Source organism: Hippocampus zosterae, chromosome 4 (assembly GCF_025434085.1).
Source record: "Hippocampus zosterae strain Florida chromosome 4, ASM2543408v3, whole genome shotgun sequence".
Lineage (NCBI taxonomy): Eukaryota > Metazoa > Chordata > Actinopteri > Syngnathiformes > Syngnathidae > Hippocampus > Hippocampus zosterae.
In genome coordinates this window covers 26198464-26217612 of record NC_067454.1, presented here as the reverse complement: position 1 = coordinate 26217612, position 19149 = coordinate 26198464, and the positions used below count along the sequence as shown (strand labels likewise).

Genomic DNA, 19149 nt, shown 5'->3' with positions numbered 1-19149 from the left:
AGCCAATAAGTTCCAAAATAAGAGAATGAAAAACATTTTCAAAGTACAATGAGCAACCAGCTTGCATTGATAAACGCGGAAGTACTTTAGGGGCAAGGTCAAAGAAATACTAAATTAAATTATATACAAAGTAATCATACACAATGCTGGTATATTAAAAAAAAAACTCATGACATTTGAAGTATTTGACAGCTGTGTAAATCGGCTGCAGAATCTCAAAAATGACACTTATAAAGTAAAAACCTTTAGGAATGCCATACCGATCACGGGACCAGCAGCTGACCACACATCTTTGTCATTCGTTTTTTCCCCCGCAGGTTCCTCGAAACCAGTCAAAACATTTGCAACATCACTTCTGCAACATCGAAAGTTTAAAAGCAAAACTTTTCTAAAGTGCTTCAAGCAAGACCGGTCTGAGAAAAACATACCTCCTAAGAGGGATTCAACTAAATGTAAAGCTAAACACATAAGTTTACATTTTGACAAAATATTTCAACCGAAAATTGAGTGGATAAATGCCTTATTAGCTCCAGCTCAAGCCAAACTTAGTGTGGTGAACTTTAGTACTTTGGCACTTTGGTGTAGTCCTCCCTGTGAATATTCTTGCACAAGCAGATGGCCAGAATCATCCCCAGCAGCTGTCAGAGGACCAAAAAAAGGAATTATGTGAAGAAATGGGGTGGCATCTCGATCAGTAGCATCCCTTTACTTGACGCTACCAGAACTTGAATTACAGTGAACGGGGTCATGTTTACCTCAATAAAAGCGATTGCAATGCAGATTCCCAGGACAACCCCGATGTTGGTGAGGAGCCAGCTCTCTACGCTGACAGCGCAACCCTGAAGAGAATGCCAGAATATGATTTCACGTATCAGTTCCAACCACAAGAGAAAAGACCCAACAGGCACGTTACCGTGTCGTATACGGGCCAGTCGGGTGACTGAGCTTCGCAGAATCCGCTCTCGGAGACGTTTCCGGTCGCGAGGGAGGAGTTGTGGCACGAGCACGGAAACAGAAGCTGCGAACTGTTGATGATCACCATGTTTCCGTTCCAGTCGCTTTGACCATTCCAGCCGCAGCATTCCATCTGTAGACAGCAGGCATGAAATATACCTCCAAAACACATTTACAAGATTCTCTTATGTGCATGTGATTTGGTCTCTCTGGAAGTCAAGTTTGAAATCTGATTATTTCACTCTTGGCACAATGAACTCTTTGGATGAGTTGTTGAGTCCCTTGTGCTGTTGGTCTCTTCCGCAAGTACTGAGCTGTCATGCACCACGTCTGCCCCAGTCCAGCCGAGGGGGGAAAATTTGCATTATTCATCTGTCCCCCCCTGCTTCTGGGCCCAAAATAATTTTTCGTGCCCATTTCAACACTGCCTCATGGTCCAATTCTGGTCGACTTCCATCCATCCATGCATTTTCGAATCCACTTATCCTCACGTGGTCGTGGGCGTGCTTGAGCCTATGCCAGCAGTCTTCTGGCATTTTTTTCACAATTATATACCGTATTTTCTGCACTAAAAGGCACACCTAAAAGCCTTCCATTTTCTTAAAAGCTCACAGCGCGCCTTAAAATCTGTTGCGCCTTGTGTATGGTTATTACATAATATGTCAACCCGAAAATGGCTCCTTGCTAGAGACATGCTTACAACAGAGTTCAAACTTAAGGCGATCGGGTTACGCAGTTGAACTCGGAAATAGAGCAATGGCAAGAGAGTTCAATGTTAACGAGTCAACGTTATAACTTGCTGTTGGTTCTGTGAACTATGTCGCTGCTTTATTAAATAAGTTTTACTGACATTTGATCGTTCTGCCACTCAACAGTTAAGCTATCTGAGCTGTTGTCGTTTGTTTGAAGCTTCTTTGATTTTTGACGTGAGTTGCTCCACGTCGCGCACAGCAGAGAGCAGCGGACTATGGACTGCTCAGGCGTGCTTCACTCGAGTGGTGTTGTTACAGTTCTCTTGGCATTTCCTTGAGCATAGCTCCGTCTAGTGCAGGTATTGTAGATTGCATCTTATAATGCGATGCATCCAATATGTTAAAAAAAATTACAAAATGGGCTATTCATTGAAGGTGCGCCTCAAAATGCAGTTTGTCTTTTAGTGCGGGAAATACGGTCGTATATTATGAAACCAATGTGGTTAAATTAGTAAGGTTGGAGCTTGATTGTTTACCACAAGTAACTGACAACCTTCTGTCATTGTTTGGTCAACTTCCAGTTTAATCGTGTTTAGACTACTTGTACTAGAAAATACTTAACCCAAGGCCTCATGAAAGGTTGCAAAAACCTCACCATTTATTTGCAACTGAAAATCTATGCAAGTGGAATAAATGAAAACTGTTTTTGTCATGTTTGCGTTGAATGACAAAACCTAGTGTTAAAAAACAGGTCAAATTTGAGAGAGATGTGACTTGTAATCGCTTACATTCCGTTGAATGAAGTCCCACGCCTGCTCTGTGGTCGAGTTGTTGCCTGGATAGTTGTCCAGGACCTTGGATACAATCTTGGACATCTCTTCATTTAACTGGGGGGAAAAAACAGTGACGTAACCTGTCAAAGAATGTTTCCATATCATCACCCTCCTAAAATACTGAACCAATTTCTGACTTGATAATATTCAATAATCATTTCATTTAGGGGATCGAAATGAATGATGTGTTTAAACTAAGGATGCAAACCTGAGGTGACGTTTAAGGCAAAAAAATAAAACTGGGAGGACAAAGTATGACTTTGGCTGTTATTTTGAGAGGCTGGCGCTACTGTAGTTGATTGATGTTTGATGTTTGTCACTTTTCAGACTGATGTCATTTCTGTTGCTGTTAACATTTCATCTTTAGGAGAAAAAAAACTGTACTTTCTGATTTGTATGTGTTGCAAGCAACCAGGTACCTATTGCAAATTCTCATTTCTCTTCGATCTGATCATTTCTTTGCGAATTGAGACAATCTTAAACAAACGGGGAGCTCTCCAAGAAGAAACAGATGTTACCAACTGACGACCCACCGGCCCGGTGAGGGTTTGTCTCAAAATTCATTGAGCAAGAGAGCGAGCTGACACTTCCAAACGGGAGACAGAATTCATTCGGCTTGTTCTAAGGAGTTTGGACAACTTCTTCTTCAAGTGTGTTTCCACCTCGTTTCAAACAATACAAATGTAAGTACTTGGTCACTAAACACATGGCCACCATTTGCCATTAGAATAGTTTGACAGCTTAAAAAAAATGATCCCCAGAAAGTTCCTGTCATTGATTTGAAATTGTTGACTACAGAACTAAAAGCGAGATTATTGTATAACAATCATTTGCAGATGCGATTATGTAACTTGAAACTGGAACATTCTTTGCAGCTCTTGCCCCTTTAGTTGGAAATGCTTAGTCACAGCAACCAATTTTGGTCTTTTTCAATTAGAGTACCATTCTTAGGTTTCACCTTAAATGACATGCGGTTGAGTTGGTAGGTTTTGCTTTCGATTCACGGCGATGGCTGTTTGTCGATGGCTGTGAAGAGTAACACCACGTAATACGTCGCTTACCACACCCTTCTGGAAGTAGATGAGGACGCCAGCTACAATCTCAGCAATGAGGATCAACAAGAGGCAGGTGAAGTACTGAATGGAAGGGAAGAATGAATACAAAATAACATATCAATCGACAGTTGAGGGGTTTTTTTTTGCAGACACATTTTTATGACCTTGACGATCTTACAGTTCAGTTTGAAATGACTTGATTTTTGCGCTCTGACTTATCACAACAAAATGATACTGATTGATGATACTGCCATCAGTTATATAAAATCAAGTCCCCACTCACAAGGCCAAGCAGACAGCGGATCTCATAAATAGCTCCCAAGCAGCCGAGGAAGCCCAAAAGCATGGCAAAAGTGCCGACTCCAATCAGGATGTAGCACGCAGCCTTGACAGCTATGGAGTCATCTGCAAAGAAAGGATAAGTATATATGTCAGGAGCTGCAAAGTAATATTAAAGGAGGGGGCATCTGAAATTTAAACTACTTGCCTACAGGATACATTTAACCAGGCATTCACTATATGTAATACAGAGTATAATTGTGTCTATACGCGTGACCTCTAAATGCAAGCAGCATTCCCTCCCTTGGTTCGGAGTTGCAGTGGTTCTTAACCTTGTTAGAGGTACCGAACCCAATCGATTCATATGCACCTTCACCGAACCCTTAATTAGTGAAAAATAAAAATCTGATTCAAGAAGTGTTCCTTCAGTTTTGCCGGTGCGAGACTGGAGTTGCTCAACTTGGCATGACAAATCACGCAGATAGGACGCCGAGTCCCATCACATTCTGTGATGCATGTGAATCCATGACATATTCGTCCGACCACTTTTTTTGCTCAACATAGCATGTAATTAAAACATTCTAAAAAATATATATATAAAAGAATCACATGACGTGCTATCAGGACAGTCACATGTTGATGACTGAGCAAAGTAAATTTCCCGCAGCACTGATTGGACAAGCAATGTAATGTGATCATCTGCAGCCAGTGATGGCCAAGCGGGCGTATCATAACTACCGGTAACTGACATGTTGAGTCGGTTGTGTCTTAACTTCCATGGCAGAGGCTCCATCGAACCCCGGTTAAGAAACTAAGCTCTATTGTGACTATTCATTTGTGACCATATCTGAAACAATTGCAGTTTTACCTCGATAATTTGTGGGGTTTCTTGCTATTTTTGTTCATTCTACAACAAATCTGTCAAAAATGTTGCATCCAAAATCCCCGTTCCCTCATCGTGGGTGCGTTCTGAAACACTACTTCACTCAGACCATTTAGAAACTCAGAAAGTTGTTCAAATGTGCATCAGGCAGCCAGTTTACGTGTGTGTGTAAAGCTCTCTGGGCAGTCACCATATGATGTAGATACAATGATGTAGACTAATCCCTCGTTTTTGGCGGTTAATTGGTACCAGACCCCCGCATGAAAAGTAACAACAACAAAAAACGCTAAGTAGGATTTTCTCTCCCCCTAGGAATTTTTGTGTTTGTGTATGTGGATGTAATGTTTGCATAGTTAAATGTGAACTGGGATTTCACAGCATGTTAGCACGCTCTGTTGGTGAAGGTCTGAGACTACAGGCAGCTGACGACAGACCAGTTATGTGTATGTACAGCGGTGTGAAAAAGTACAGTACACGTATTGACTTAAATCTTTCATTATAAAACCGTACACAGTAATTAACATTCAGCAACACTGCCTTCTGAGAGAGGCGAAGAGGCTTGTGTTGGTGACGTAGAAGGCGCCTCTCACTTGACTCGTCGGCTTTTGGTTCACTTGAGACTTCTGCTGGAGGCGCTGATGGTGTAGCTGAGGTTTTTAAGGTGGAGAAAAAGGCTAGCGCCATGATATTCATCTTGTCATCTTAGTCGAAATACATTTCTAGTTTTGTCCGACAATGGTTTCTTTTTAGTGATGAAAAGAGCTCTGCCTGTCAGTGTCAGTGCATTTGTCAAGTTCATTTCGCAGATGAACTTTTTTCCCCCTCCTACTTTGCAAGTAGTTATGCAACGGAGGAAGAGAGGGTGGTTAGACGAAGAAGATAGTGTTACACGGGTGCCTTTGCACTGTCATTAAAACAAACACACAAAATAACAAAAAGGGATCTACGCCATTGTTTCCCCGGGACAAAATGAGTAGCCCACAAGTCTGTTCCAAAAATAGCTCACCAGTGATGGGAAGCTGTGACTTGCTAAGAAGAAGAGCAGTCATCTTAAATACCGCAATATTTTTCCTCAGGCCCCTGCCTACTACAAAACAGAGTGTTGCTGCTGCTAGAAACCTTGGTAGTTGGAAGTAAATTGTTTAATTTGTTTTTTTGCGGAACTGGTCAGTCCTTTGTCCAATGTTCATGTCCAAAATTGACAGCGGTTCTTGGATTCACCCAAAATCTATACATGTCAACCCTTCTTGGCCAAATGGTATTGCCCACTTTGGGGCAGTAAAACTCTTGACAACAAAGTTTGCTAACAATGCTGAAAAGAAAACCACGAAACGTTTTGGCAGTCAGGAAATGCAAAACCACAATTACATCTGGAAAAAGAAAAAAAAAAGTTAATGAAAAGGTTGCACACCATGAAAAATGGCTATCACAACCATGATTGGCTATTCAGATCAACAAAACAAATGACAAACTGTGTGTGCTCAGATCGAGAGAGAAGTTACTGTGTTGTAAAAGGAATTAGTTACTCAGCAAAGTACTTTGGATTTTTTGCTTGTTTTATCTGTAGTGTAAAATATTGTCATAAAACAGAGATGAAAGTGGACTTTCCTGAAAATTGCGGGAAAAATATAGATCAGGTGTCACCAACATTTTTGAGGGTGAGAGCAACTTCATGTGTACGGATTGTGTGAAGGGCTACCAAATTGATACACGTCTGAAATAACATATTTGTCCAAAATACCTTCAATAATATGAGGATGTGTTATTTTTAATACTTGATGATTTAAATTGTCAGACTTTGATCGTGTTTCGAAATGTCTCACAGTACTGCCAATGTTTGCATTTTTAAATCATAATTTCTACTAGCAAATCACAATGTCCAGGCACTGGCGGGCTACTCAAGTGGTCTTCACGGGCTACCTGGTGCCCGCGGGCACCATGTTGGTGACCACTGATATAGATATACAGGTGTGTGTGTGTGTGCGTGTGCGTGTGTGTGTGTGTCTTCTCTCTCGCTGACTTTTTTTTTGTTTCTCTCACTGACATTTTTTTTTCGAGGCCGTGAATAGTTTTGGCCACGAGAGACTGTGGTTCGCAAAAAAGCAGAAGTGGCGTCATCACAACACGTACTGTACTAAACTCTCCCAATGACAATTCAAAGAACTCCTTCATATCTTTATGATCCACCCGTCATTGTTCTTTTTTGTCTCGCTGCGTCTCTCCAAGTGCCGCGCTCGATTCTTAAAGACGTACTGATTCTGTGGTGAATTTCCCTATTTTCAACCCGTCAAAACGACGGATGGCCTTAAATTTTCCCCGTCCACTCTAAAAAAAAAATCCGTCAATGATGGAAAATAGTCGGTTAATGTAACCTATTCATAAACAGAAATATAACAGATGTAAATGTTTATACAGTTTTGTTTAACTTAAATTTCGTTCCAAAAGACGGGCTTTGTTATCAGAAATCATCCCTCCTCCTCCCGAGTCCTCACAAATAAAATATGAAATCCCGGGTTTGCTTCGGGCTCGGGCATGCAAATCAAGCTAAGTGATCGGGCTCACGTGCCCCCTTTGTGGCTTCCGTTCTCGCCGAAATTTCGAAATCTCCGAGATATGGCGCGGCCATGAGAATGCGAGGCGAGGGTATTACTGTTGTGGCAACGCCACTCAAGCTAGTCCGTCACACACGACAACGGCTAAGCTAAGCTAGCCGAGACGACACTCAAAGTCGGCGGACACGTTTTTCTGCAATTCCATGTGTTTCCCTTGTGTCCAAATATATATATATATATATATATATATATATATATATATATATATATATATATATATATATATATATATATATATATTACCTCTTATAAAGAATGCCATTGACCATCTTTTCACTTGCGTGCCCACACAAAGCGAATCAGTTTTATGTAATTAAACCCTTTTGCTGTGTGCGCGCTTTTCCCAAGATATGACTGCATCGATGACCAGCTCCAAGAAATGGGCGGACTCGCGCTCACCACGAGGCCGCGCCAGACCCGTGACGAGCGCAGTGGTGAGTAAGGCAGTGAGCGCATTGGGCTGATGTGATGCATGTTGATGCTGGATAGAGGAGAAAGGGGCCAGTGTCTGAGGGGAGGACACCTGCACCGATGCCACTGACAAAAGACAAATGTCCTCATCTCCTCCAAGACAACCACACTGTCTCTCTCCGCTGTATAGTGACACATTCTCACTTTGTATGCATCATCATCTTCAGTTACCTCAGATTTTCTGTCTTGAAGACACTGCTCCTGCTTGTTCGCACACTCCCGACAGATGAATGCTCCAACGGGTAAATCATTTTGGAAAGACTGCTTGGTTAATATTAAAAAAAAACATACAGTGTATATTTATTTATATATATATATATATATATATATATATATATATATATATATATATATATATATATATATATATATATATATATATATATATATATATATATATATATATAATATAATTTTTTTTATATATTTATATATATATTTTATATATATTTTTTTTTACGTCTTCCCTTTCTCTGCTTCTCCTTTCTGACTACAAACTAAGTGACGTACATTCTGGACAAAGCTCTCACAAATATCGGTTTATTTTATTTATTTTTTTCTAAATACATAACAGATTCATCACAGAATACGGGGCTTTAAACATGTATTATTCTGCTATTTCAGAAGTACGAATGTCGTTGAATGTCATTGTCGTTGCCTTATATTCTAATATTGTCTAAAGTGCATTTTTAAAGTGCAAAAAGTCAAAATTTTGACAATTTTAAAAGCATTGAAATTGGTCGATTAAATGGTCAGGCAATAGCAATAATAAACTCAATGTCTGTGACTGTTCAATGTGAAGTCTCTGGCTCTCACGAAGTCAGCAAAATTTGGCAAGCTGAAAACGCTGCCCCGAAAACAAGTACATTCTTTGGGGAACGCAGATTTTCTCAGACTACGTGTAGGTGTATGAGTATGATATCACGTGTAATAGTAAACAAACATTGTGTTTGTTAATTAATAAGTGGAGTCTGGAGACTTTTGTTTAAAAAAAAAAAAAGAAAGAAAAAAACTGGCAAATCCCAAATAAATGTTAGAAAATGCATTTACAAACCGCAACATACAAACCTTCAGACTTCAAACCTACTGAGGCTTTAACATGATTTAATTTTGATTTTGTCCCTAGTGGGTAATGTGTGGTGTAAAAGGTACTTCTAGAAACTCAAACAGGGCTCATACTTCAGGCTTTATGTTGCTACGGCCGGTGTTTTATGGATGGTGTCATTGGACAAAAGCTAAATACAAATATCTCACTTATTAACACACATGATATGAGCTGGGCTTAAAGACAACTTGTGTAAAACAAAAAAACTGTGTAGACCAGGGGTGCCCATTACGTTGATCGTGATCGACCAGTAGATCAAGGACTGGTCCCAAATCGATCCGAGGGGTGTAGAGGGAAAAACAAAACAAAAAAAATTGTGTCTCTGTGTATGTTAGTAATGTATTTTTGGTGTAAATGCACACTGCACCCTAATCATTCTATCAGTCTCTCTTTCACAAAATGTATTTAAAAAAGAAAAGAAAATCCGTAACCTACGGTGACTGCGTCACGGGACGTTGTTAGCGCTCAGCAGACTACAGTTGCAGCTTGTGCTCAGAGTTGTTGGACTAATCTTTTATCGTTATTATTCTCATTCGGAGTTTGTTTTGTACAATTGACAGTGGGCACAGGCAAAGAATGGGAATCTGGAGGGCCGAGAGAAGTATTTTAAAAGACGCGTGAGCTACGATCGTTCACAAGCTGCAAAAGTGCGTCGCATGACTCAGTGTCAGGCTGTTGCTCATCATGGCATGTGTGTGTACGTGCGTGCGTGGAAACGGGTCGATCCGGGGAGGTTGGTTGATCGAAAAGTAGATCTTCGGTCAAAAAGGTTTGTTCACCCCCGGTGTAGACGATTAATATTGCCACAGTTGCTATCTTCCGGGTCTCCAGTCGAATGGCTCCACCAGTTACTTGAATCAGAAGGATGTGTCGACTGGTTTTACACCATGCGTGAGCCGGTTATACATAATCGCTATTGTCCAGTTTAAAAATAAATGTGTCTCGTAAAAATGCCCGAGGACCTAGTAACTCTGGGAAACTAGCCACAGTGGCTCGTGACAAAAAGTTAATGTCAAGTGATTGTCAGTGGGCAGCGAAGGGATTTGTCCATTGCCATTCCAAACTACTTTATATTTTCTCTTCAGACAAAAACTCTCAGGAACTCTTTTGTAGCGAATTTGCTGGCCCCATTTTTACAACGCAACTCTCAGTGAAGACTACTTCATAACCATCACGTGACTCCATCATGGCATCACTAAGCGACCATTCACTTGAATGCTTACAAGAGCAACTATGAAGTTTGCTTGAGGATCCTAACAGTGTGGAGCAGTGTCAAAAAAAATCTGCAGTGACAAATGGGCTTCAAATTGGACTGCCGCGTGATGAAGAGAACAACTTTAGCTCACTGGCGAATTTGACTTGTGCGACATCAAGACAGACGGAGAACGTGTGTAGCGAAGCAGTGGCTGTTCCATTCAGACACTGAAGAAGAGGGTGTTGTGAATAATAGGAAGATAAAGATTGCGATCAATGACTTTTCTGGGAGCTTACTGGGTTCGGCATTGTTTGGGGAAAAAAATGCATTTATCGGTGTATAAAGGAATTAAGGGCGGCCCGGTAGTCCAGTGGTTAGCATGTCGGCTTCACAGTGCAGAGGTACCGGGTTCGGTTCCAGCTCCGGCCTTCCTGTGTGGAGTTTGCATGTTCTCCCCGGGCCTGCGTGGGTTTTCTCCGGGTGCTGCGGTTTCCTCCCACATTCCAAAAACATGCGTGGCAGGCTGATTGAACACTCTAAATTGTCCCTCGGTGTGAGTGTGAGCATGGATGGTTGTTCGTCTCTGTATGCCCTGTGATTGGCTGGCAACCGATTCAGGGTGTCCCCCGCCTACTGCCCGGAGACAGCTGGGATAGGCTCCAGCACCTCCCGCGACCCTAGTGAGGATCAAGCGGTTCGGAAGATGAATGAATGAATGAATGAATAAAGGAATTAAAACGTTTTTTAGACACCCATCTGTGTGACCTCTTTGTTTTCAAATACCCCATGTTTTATAATGGAGACCTGTGGCTAATTAAGCAAAGTGGCCAATATATGTAAGTACATTTGTTTTGATGGCTAAATTTGGCTATTGTTGCTTATAATCAGGTGCGCTTTGTAGTGTGGAAGTTACACTTATTTACTTATGGAAATGACATTTTTTTTGTACACATATGCAAATGTTTAAAAAAATCGTAATGCTGGTGTGTTGTGTGTAGAATTTTGAGGAAAATTTTTTGGGGGAATGAGGCTGTAAGATAAAATGTGGAAGAAGTGAATCCCCATGGATACGTTCCATGTGCGCCGTATGCAAAATTATTAATTTGGCATATACAATGTAATTTATAAAGCCCAGGATGAATTGAGCTGGACGATTTTCTCTTTCTAAACAGGCAGATGCAAACCAGCCTGCATAACGCAGCCAAAATGAGAGGCGCCGGGGGAGAACTTTTCCACTCATATAAACATTTTTGAAATGCCAACAAAACTTAACATGACGTAAGCAATTTGGGAGCTCTGAATGATCTAAGGTTGAACTTGAGGCCAGGCACAAGAAGAGGTATGTCCTATCACCTATGATAAAACTCCTTCCAACTCTGTATTTCCCAGAGTTCGGGTCATTTCAGCGAACCGTGACAACTGGTGCTGGCCTCTACTACAGCGGTTTATATTACCCAGGATCCAGCCTCCACACATTTAAAAGCAAGGTAAATGGCACAAAGCATGGCTTTTATGGTTTATTTTCAGTAACTCGATCAAATATTTGTTCGCCCCCTCCACTAACATCGATTTTCCCCTTGCTGTGCTCTCACAAATGTTCCGTCGTGAGCCACTTGCAAGTGCAAAACACCACTTTTGCCCCTGTTGCCTACATTCAATGCAATCTGTTAAGAGTAAATGAACACGCAATTAACCTCCCATTATTTAGGATCGTGGCAAATCAGGTCTTTGCCGTTCTATGACTGCTGCATATTCATGATCAAATGTGGTGCAATTATTCAAATGTATTTAGCAGAGGCCGCCTTGCTTCTTTCCTTTCTTCAGGTCCTCAGGAGCCCTATCCAGCCTGTTTTAGATCCCTCCCTCCTCTACCACACCTGATTCGGCTGATCAGGATCATCATCAGGCTTCTGCAAAGCTTGCTGATGAGCTGATAATTTCAATCAGATGTGTTAGAGGATGGAGCAATCTCAAACATGCTGGATAGGGCCTCCCAAGGAACGGACTTGGGCACCTCTGCTCTAACTACCGTATTTTCACGACTATAAGGCGCCATTAAAAGTCTTAAATTTTCTCCAAAATGGACAGGATGCCTTATGATGCGGAGCGTCTTGTGTATGCGCTGAGTTCCAAAACCTGACTGACAGCCGGAAAAGTCGGAAGTGACTGTGGACAGGCATGCGGCAAAGAAGTCGGCCAATCAGTGAAGGTTGGGCGTGTGTATATACATGTATGGAGAGAGAGAGAGAGAGAGAGAGCGAGAGAGAGAGAGAGAGAGAAGGCAGACGTGAGAGAGGACAGGCACGCGGGGGAGAAGTCCGCCAATGAGTGAAGGGTGGGCATGTAAGTGGACGCTAAAGGGACGCCCCAAGAAGGTACCAACACCTGTATAGAGTGTGGCAATGTGCATTGTTGCAAAACAACTTCGGTTTTGGTTTCTAAGAACCCCCGAAAATAAATTCTACAAAGAGACACGCCTACGAAGCTCAGTTCAAACTTCAAGCCATCGGTTATACTTTTGGCATGTGTGCCCATCTCACAGCAGCGGTGAAAAACCAAGTCAAGCAAATGAACTCTGAGCGTGCCATTATTCCCGGAGGCTTGACTAAAGAACTCCAACCGCTGGACATCAGCATCAACCGGGCGTTCAAAGTAAAGTTGTGAACGGCATGGGAACAATGGATGATCGATGGCAAACACAACTTTACAAAGAGTGAGAGGCAGCGCTGGGCGAGTTACGCCACAATTTGCGAATGGATTGTGGCTGCTTGGACGAACGTGTCTGCTTGCACTGTTATTCGAGTGTTTGGCATCATTTCTGTGGAGCCACCTGGCAATGAGAGTGACTCTGACAACGAGAGGGAACACAGCGTTTTTGATGGATTACCGGTACTTGCACAATTGTTCAATTCTGATACAGAGGATGAGGACTTTGATGGATTTCTGGGTGATGATTGATCGAAAAACGTGAGTACATTGTACGATGGCTAAATAAAATACAGCGGAACTCAGTTTTGCTTCCGTTGCCTTTTTAAAAACGTGTTTTTAGCTTGTATCTGTATGTCTTGGCATGCTACCGTATGCTTCAAGCTAACGTGTTTTTAGCGTGTGCGCATGCATGCTGTATGTTTAAGCTGTCGTATGCTTTACCACTATAAAACTGCGCCCAATAATACAGTGCGTTTTGTCTATGTGTAAAATACAGAAATAGCACCCATTAATGAGACTGCGCCCAGCCATACGGTGCGCCGAATGGTCGTGAAAATACGTAATCAATATACCTTACACACATTCTTTGGGTACCTTTAAATTTAACAAAGTCAAAGAACCAAAACGTTGAGCAGACAAATTTGGCTATTCTCTCTCTTGAGAAGATTTTACCTCATGAGGTCTCCCGAGAAGAGTGAACAATATTTTAGCACACGGTGGAAAACACAAAGAGACAAGTGACCAACTCGCAATTACAAGTGTCGTTCAGGAAAAAACTGAAAACCCAGCAGTTTTGTTTGTACTTGTAAAATGTATTTGTTGTATAGTAGAATCATACAAACTTTGCTCTAGTGTGAAAACATACAGGGTCACCTTGACCCTGCTCCCTTGAGCCTTTCTCTGATACCACAGAATTACAAAACAGACATTGTACACTTGCGTCAAAGGGAACAGATAACTGTCTATTCAATCCTCTTATACATGTTTGCATGAATGAAAATGGGGGGGGGGGCACTTCTTTGCAGCCGCCAGCCTGGTTTTATTTCGAATCCTGACGAAAATAAAACATTTGCTTCATTTGCAAACACTCGTAAGCCATATTGCCGCTGAGAGAGATACCACCTTAGTGGTTCATATTTTTGTCATGTCATGCCAGAGCATCTCAATAGGATTCAGATCAGGACTTTGAGTAGGCCACTCCAAAGTCTTCATTTTGTTTTTCTTCAGCCATTCTGAGGTGACCTTGCTGGTGTGTTTTGGATCATTGTCCTGCTGCAGAACCCAAGTTCACTTCAGCTTGAGGTCACGAACAGATGGCCCGACATTCTCCTTCAGGATTTTTTGAATAGACAGTAGAATTCATGGTTCCATTGATCAAGTCTTCCAGGTCCTGAAGTAGCAAAACAGTCCCAGACCATCACACTACCACCATCATATTTTACTTTTGGTATGATGTTGTTTTTCTAAAATGCGATGTTACTTTTACGCCAGATGTAACAGGACGAACACCTTCCAAAAAGTTCAACTTTTGTCAATCCAGTCCAGTATTTTCCCAAAAATCTTGGTTGGAGCTCATCAAGATGTTTTTTTGGCAGAAGTGAGATGAGCCTTCATGTTCTTTTTGCTCAGCAGCGGTTTTTCCATCTTGGAACTCTGCCTGGCAGGCCTTTTTTGCCCAGTCTCTTTCTATGGTGGAGTCATGAACACTGATCTTAAATGAGGCAAGTGAGGTCTGCAGTTATTTGGATGTTGTTGTGGGGTCTTTTGTGACCTCTTGGATGAGTTGTCGCTGCACTCTGGAGGTAATTTTGGTCGACAGGCCACTCTTGGGAAGGTTCACCACTGTTCCATGTTTTCGTCATTTGTGGATAATGGCTCTCTGTGTGGTTCGCCGGATTCCCAAAGTTTTTAGAAATGGCTTTATAACCTTTACCAGATTTATAGATCTCAATTACTTTCCTTCTCATTTGTTCCTAAATTTCTTGTGATTGCAATGTCTAGCTTTTGAGGATCTTTTGGTGTACTTCACTTTGTATGGCAGGTCCTATTTAAATGATTTCTTGATTGAGAACAGGCGTGGCAGTAATAAAGCCTGGGTGTGGCAAGAGAAATTGAACTCAGGTATGATAAAACACAGTTATGGTTTAACAAGTGGGGGGGTTGGCAAACACCCTTTCACACAGGTTTGAATGTTTTTTTTCTCCCTTGATAATAAAGACCTTCCTTTAAAAACTACATTTCGCGTTTACTTGCGTTATCTTTAACTAATATTAACATTAGTTTAATAATCTAAAACATTTAAGTGTGACAAACATACAAAAAATAAGAAATCAGGGGGGGGCGCTTTTTCACACCACTGTAGATTATATAAAAATGAAAATCTGCTAGACACATGTTTAATAAATTTCATAAGATGCTAAAACCCACAGCAAAATATTCACAGTCCTGTGAAAGGACCCCAGGGTCACTGTCTATGGAAAAAAAATATCTGTATTCTCATGTACAAAAGCTGAAACCTTCATTTTTCTCTATTTGTCTTACAGATATTCTCAGATACTTTTAAACATTCCAAGAGCCTGCAGCCAGACCATGGCCTGTTTTCATCCTGTTAATCCTGGCTCCATTTATATTGGCCTACATTCTTCTGTTTCAGACAACTCGATGGATCAGTCAAAACCATGGATTGGAAAAAGCATGCCTTTTTTCTTTCCGTTATTTTTTGGGAGATATTTTAAATATCGTGCCTCCTGAATCCGCCAGCGATTTGGACTTTGATGTTTCCTGTAGTGTTTCACTTTTAAGTTAAATAACCTTTGGAATTGGAATTGGCACCTTGGAACCTGGTCGTGAGTGGTTCACTGACACCCAAAGTGTCAATTTACGCTCTGTATTACAGCACATCATCATATGTTTTGGGGGAATGTTGTTTAGAGAGCACTGGCTGAGTTAATCATTTTCACCATGACGTGACCCTGTTTCACCTCCGTGAAAATAATAATACCAGTAGTTTGAATTTGGGACTTACTGAGTACAACGATGAAGCTCTGATTGTCCAGGAGGAGCCACAATCCAAAGCCCATGATGACGGCCCCAAGAAGCTAAGAGGAGAAGAATCCATTAGTCAGGCATAATGAACGCTGAACACAGCAAAATGTAGTCGCTAGAGTAGAAGGAAAGGAAACTTGAAGGACTTGAAGGAAAAGAAAATACAGTAATGTGAAAACAATGATGCAGAAATATGAATGTGTTCCAAGGTTAACTGTGGTCATCACAAATGTTTTCTTATCCGAGCTGACTTGATGCGAGAGGCAGGTGAGCTGAGGTGGTCGTCGATCAGTCGCGGGGCACACAAAACAAACAACAAGCACACGTTTGGACGCTGTGGTCTTCAATTAAACCCAACAGGAATGTTTTTTTTGCAACTTGGAAAGAATCCAGAGTATCCAGAGAAAACCCACGCAAAGCATTGGAACAATGTGCAAATTACCCGATAGTGCCTGAAGGGAGATTCAAAACCGAGCACTTCTCTACCCCTGTGCAGGACGTGCTCACTATTATACGTGCATGCTGCAGAGAAGATCTTTTTTCCGATTTTATTTTTTAAATCCAAGTTACATAGCCTCTGGTGTTAGATGAACCCTGGGCAATCAGTTTATTCTGTGTGCAAGTATGGAGATGGTGAGACTATCACAGAGGAAAACATCTTTTTTCTATTTACTTCATACTATTCTGTTTGCTGCTATGCTTCGCAAAGGAGGAAAGACATTGCACCAGAAAGACTGCTACTTTTCCATCGTGTGGGTCGGCGGCAAATAAGAAACAGGGGGGGAAAAAAATCTGTATTTTGCATGTTTGGTTCAGAGGACTGGAAATGTCATTTTTAGCCAGGCTAGGGGAGTAAGAGAAAACATGTACTAGTGTTATTTATCAAGCCTACAAAACAATTCAATTCAAATTGTAATCCGTTACACTTGGAGAAAATAACACAGAATCAGGTACATTTATTTAAAATGTGGGTTATTTTGCAGGAAGTACTACAGTACTTCCTGCAATGAAGTACAGACTACATTTTTAATGCAGGAAGAGAGAGGTGACATTTTACACGACAATTACAAAGAAAAATGTGGCCTGATATAATAATTCAGACTGCTGGTTATTGCCCCAGGGGAAAACCAGCAGGCTAATCTTACGTAACACAACAAATCAAGTTTTCTTGCGATGTCACATTAGAGTCATGGTATCAAAATTGTGTTGTGTGATTGCGTGTATGACCTGCAAAGATCGCCTTTCAGAAGATAAGTTTGTCCTTTTTGTTTCCATTTCACTCATAACTTTCTCTGTCAGATTTGATTCATCAATAGCTAAAATGTGATGTGATAAGCAAAAACCCATAGAAGATAAGACATTTGCAAACATCTGCTTTTACATTGGAAAACAAAGACAGGACCAGGAACGGAATTGATTTCAAAACATTTGGAGAGTACAACATCAATCCCTCATGTGATTTTGCTTAATTATTGTTGTTGTTTTTAAGTTACTTAACAAGGACAAATAAACGACACTAGTTGGTTCATAAGCCGCAATGGGGGAAAATATGGTTTCGTAATACCTTTTAATTCCAAATTAAATTAGATCCGATTATTCGATGAATTGATGAAATCATCAACAAAACAATTAATTCTAAAAATATATGCTAGTAACAACAATACTTGTAACAAACTGGTCATGGGAAAAGGGTTGTTAAAGAGCTTGTTCTACAGGAAGCCTTGCATTCCGATTGGAATGAAACCAAATGACCGAATGGAATGAAAATGGTCCATATAAACACCTCAATGGGAATAAAAAAAAGCCAAATGAAATTTCATTCAGAATCACTGGTATTCCTTTTACGAATCCGTCAAACGTCATGTAAATGTTTCAATTGGGGCAGCCAGGCAGCGTCAACGTACCAAGTGCTATACGATGCTCACATTTTTATGACTGAATCAAGTAAAAGGCACATAGACATAGCATTACAATTAGGAATTAAAAAATAACAGTTCATGCAAATTTTTTTTGGCACACCGGCATATTGACTTCCTTAACCTAAAGTAGCACGGGCAATTCTAGGAATCAGAGGTTTAGGGGTGCAGCGATAAAGAAGTTACTTTATACATGAGCTGAGCATATTCACGTCTGATTCTCATTAAGTAACTTGATAGTAATACACTTAGAGTGCTCTGTCCCGCTTGGATATGAATTATTTTATTGTATTTATTTAATTTTTTGATATTTGGCTACATGCCCCTCAAAAGGTCGCTGCACGCCCCTGCTATGGAGACATTTTAGGATTATTTACACGTTTTTTATTATTTACACATTTATTTAGTATTGCTAGATTAATTGACAATAGGGGTGGCAACTGGGGTGTCAAGACATTTGGTAAAGGTGATAGTTACCACCTTTTGTCTCCCTGTAAAACCGCCTACGATTAAGACGCACCGTTCTTGACATATTTTTGGAGGCTGTTCTATATCTACATCAATACATATTGTTTAGGTTTGAATAAATATACTCACAAAGAAAATGAGGTTGAAGAGGAACAGGAAGTACTTGATCGCCGTCACGCAGCCTTTCCCCATGATGCTCTATCTGTAAAGGTGAGAGGGCATGAGTGTAATTCGACAGGAAATGTAGCGGACATTGTTAGTGCAGAGCAGTGGGGGGAACGATCCCCCGCTGATAAGTACTCACGCACACGCACACCAGCACATTCTCTGGATCACGTTATCTGCACAAGTAGTGGGAGCTCTTTCACGTTCAGGCGAGATGAAAGCAACTTCGCATATAAAGATGGAAAAAAGATGGAAACATGAATAGGACTGGTTTTAATGTCAAATGGTGGTAAATGAATTCCGAGAGCATTTGCTTTGGGGATAAGCCTCACTTGCTTAGCCCCGCTTTGTGTTTCAACACATTAAAAAATGTCCATGCTCGTTTGCTGTTGGATAGAAGTATCCAAACAACCAGCAAAGGCCAATACACGACATTGATTCTAGTTGAAGTAACCTCAGAGAGTACTGTTCATTTCATTTCATCAGATTGACTCCAAGTCAGAGTAGCTGGCAACCAAATCTTGTTTACAATATTACACAGGCCTTTTTAAAGCTAAATATGGTGTGCTTGGGACATTTGCAGTAGAAATCAAGGACACCGGGCCAGTCTTTGATTTGAGAGAATTTTGACACCGCTATCTAAATGCAGTACAATAGCTTCTTAACATCGCGTACTGCTATTGTACTTATAAAATGTAAAAACTTTTTGCAACAATGAGCTACATTACAGTGGAGGGCAACAAAAATGTAATTCCTCCACCAACTGT

The 19149-nt window shown here is 41.0% G+C and overlaps 1 protein-coding gene across 1 annotated transcript in view; it reads right to left on the bottom strand.

The window, feature by feature from the left end:
- Positions 1 to 297: 297 nt before the first annotated feature.
- The window catches only part of LOC127599789 (CD82 antigen-like), a 30818-nt gene continuing 11966 nt past the window's right edge, over positions 298 to 19149 (bottom strand). The window contains exons 2-9 of the mRNA XM_052064029.1: positions 18347 to 18419; positions 15814 to 15886; positions 3818 to 3939; positions 3541 to 3615; positions 2435 to 2533; positions 914 to 1087; positions 756 to 839; positions 298 to 638 (exon numbers count right to left, since the gene is read on the bottom strand). Of these exons, the coding sequence (XP_051919989.1) occupies positions 561 to 638; positions 756 to 839; positions 914 to 1087; positions 2435 to 2533; positions 3541 to 3615; positions 3818 to 3939; positions 15814 to 15886; positions 18347 to 18409 (768 nt within the window). The 5' untranslated portion in view covers positions 18410 to 18419 and the 3' untranslated portion in view covers positions 298 to 560. The remainder of the gene's footprint in view (positions 639 to 755; positions 840 to 913; positions 1088 to 2434; positions 2534 to 3540; positions 3616 to 3817; positions 3940 to 15813; positions 15887 to 18346; positions 18420 to 19149) is intronic.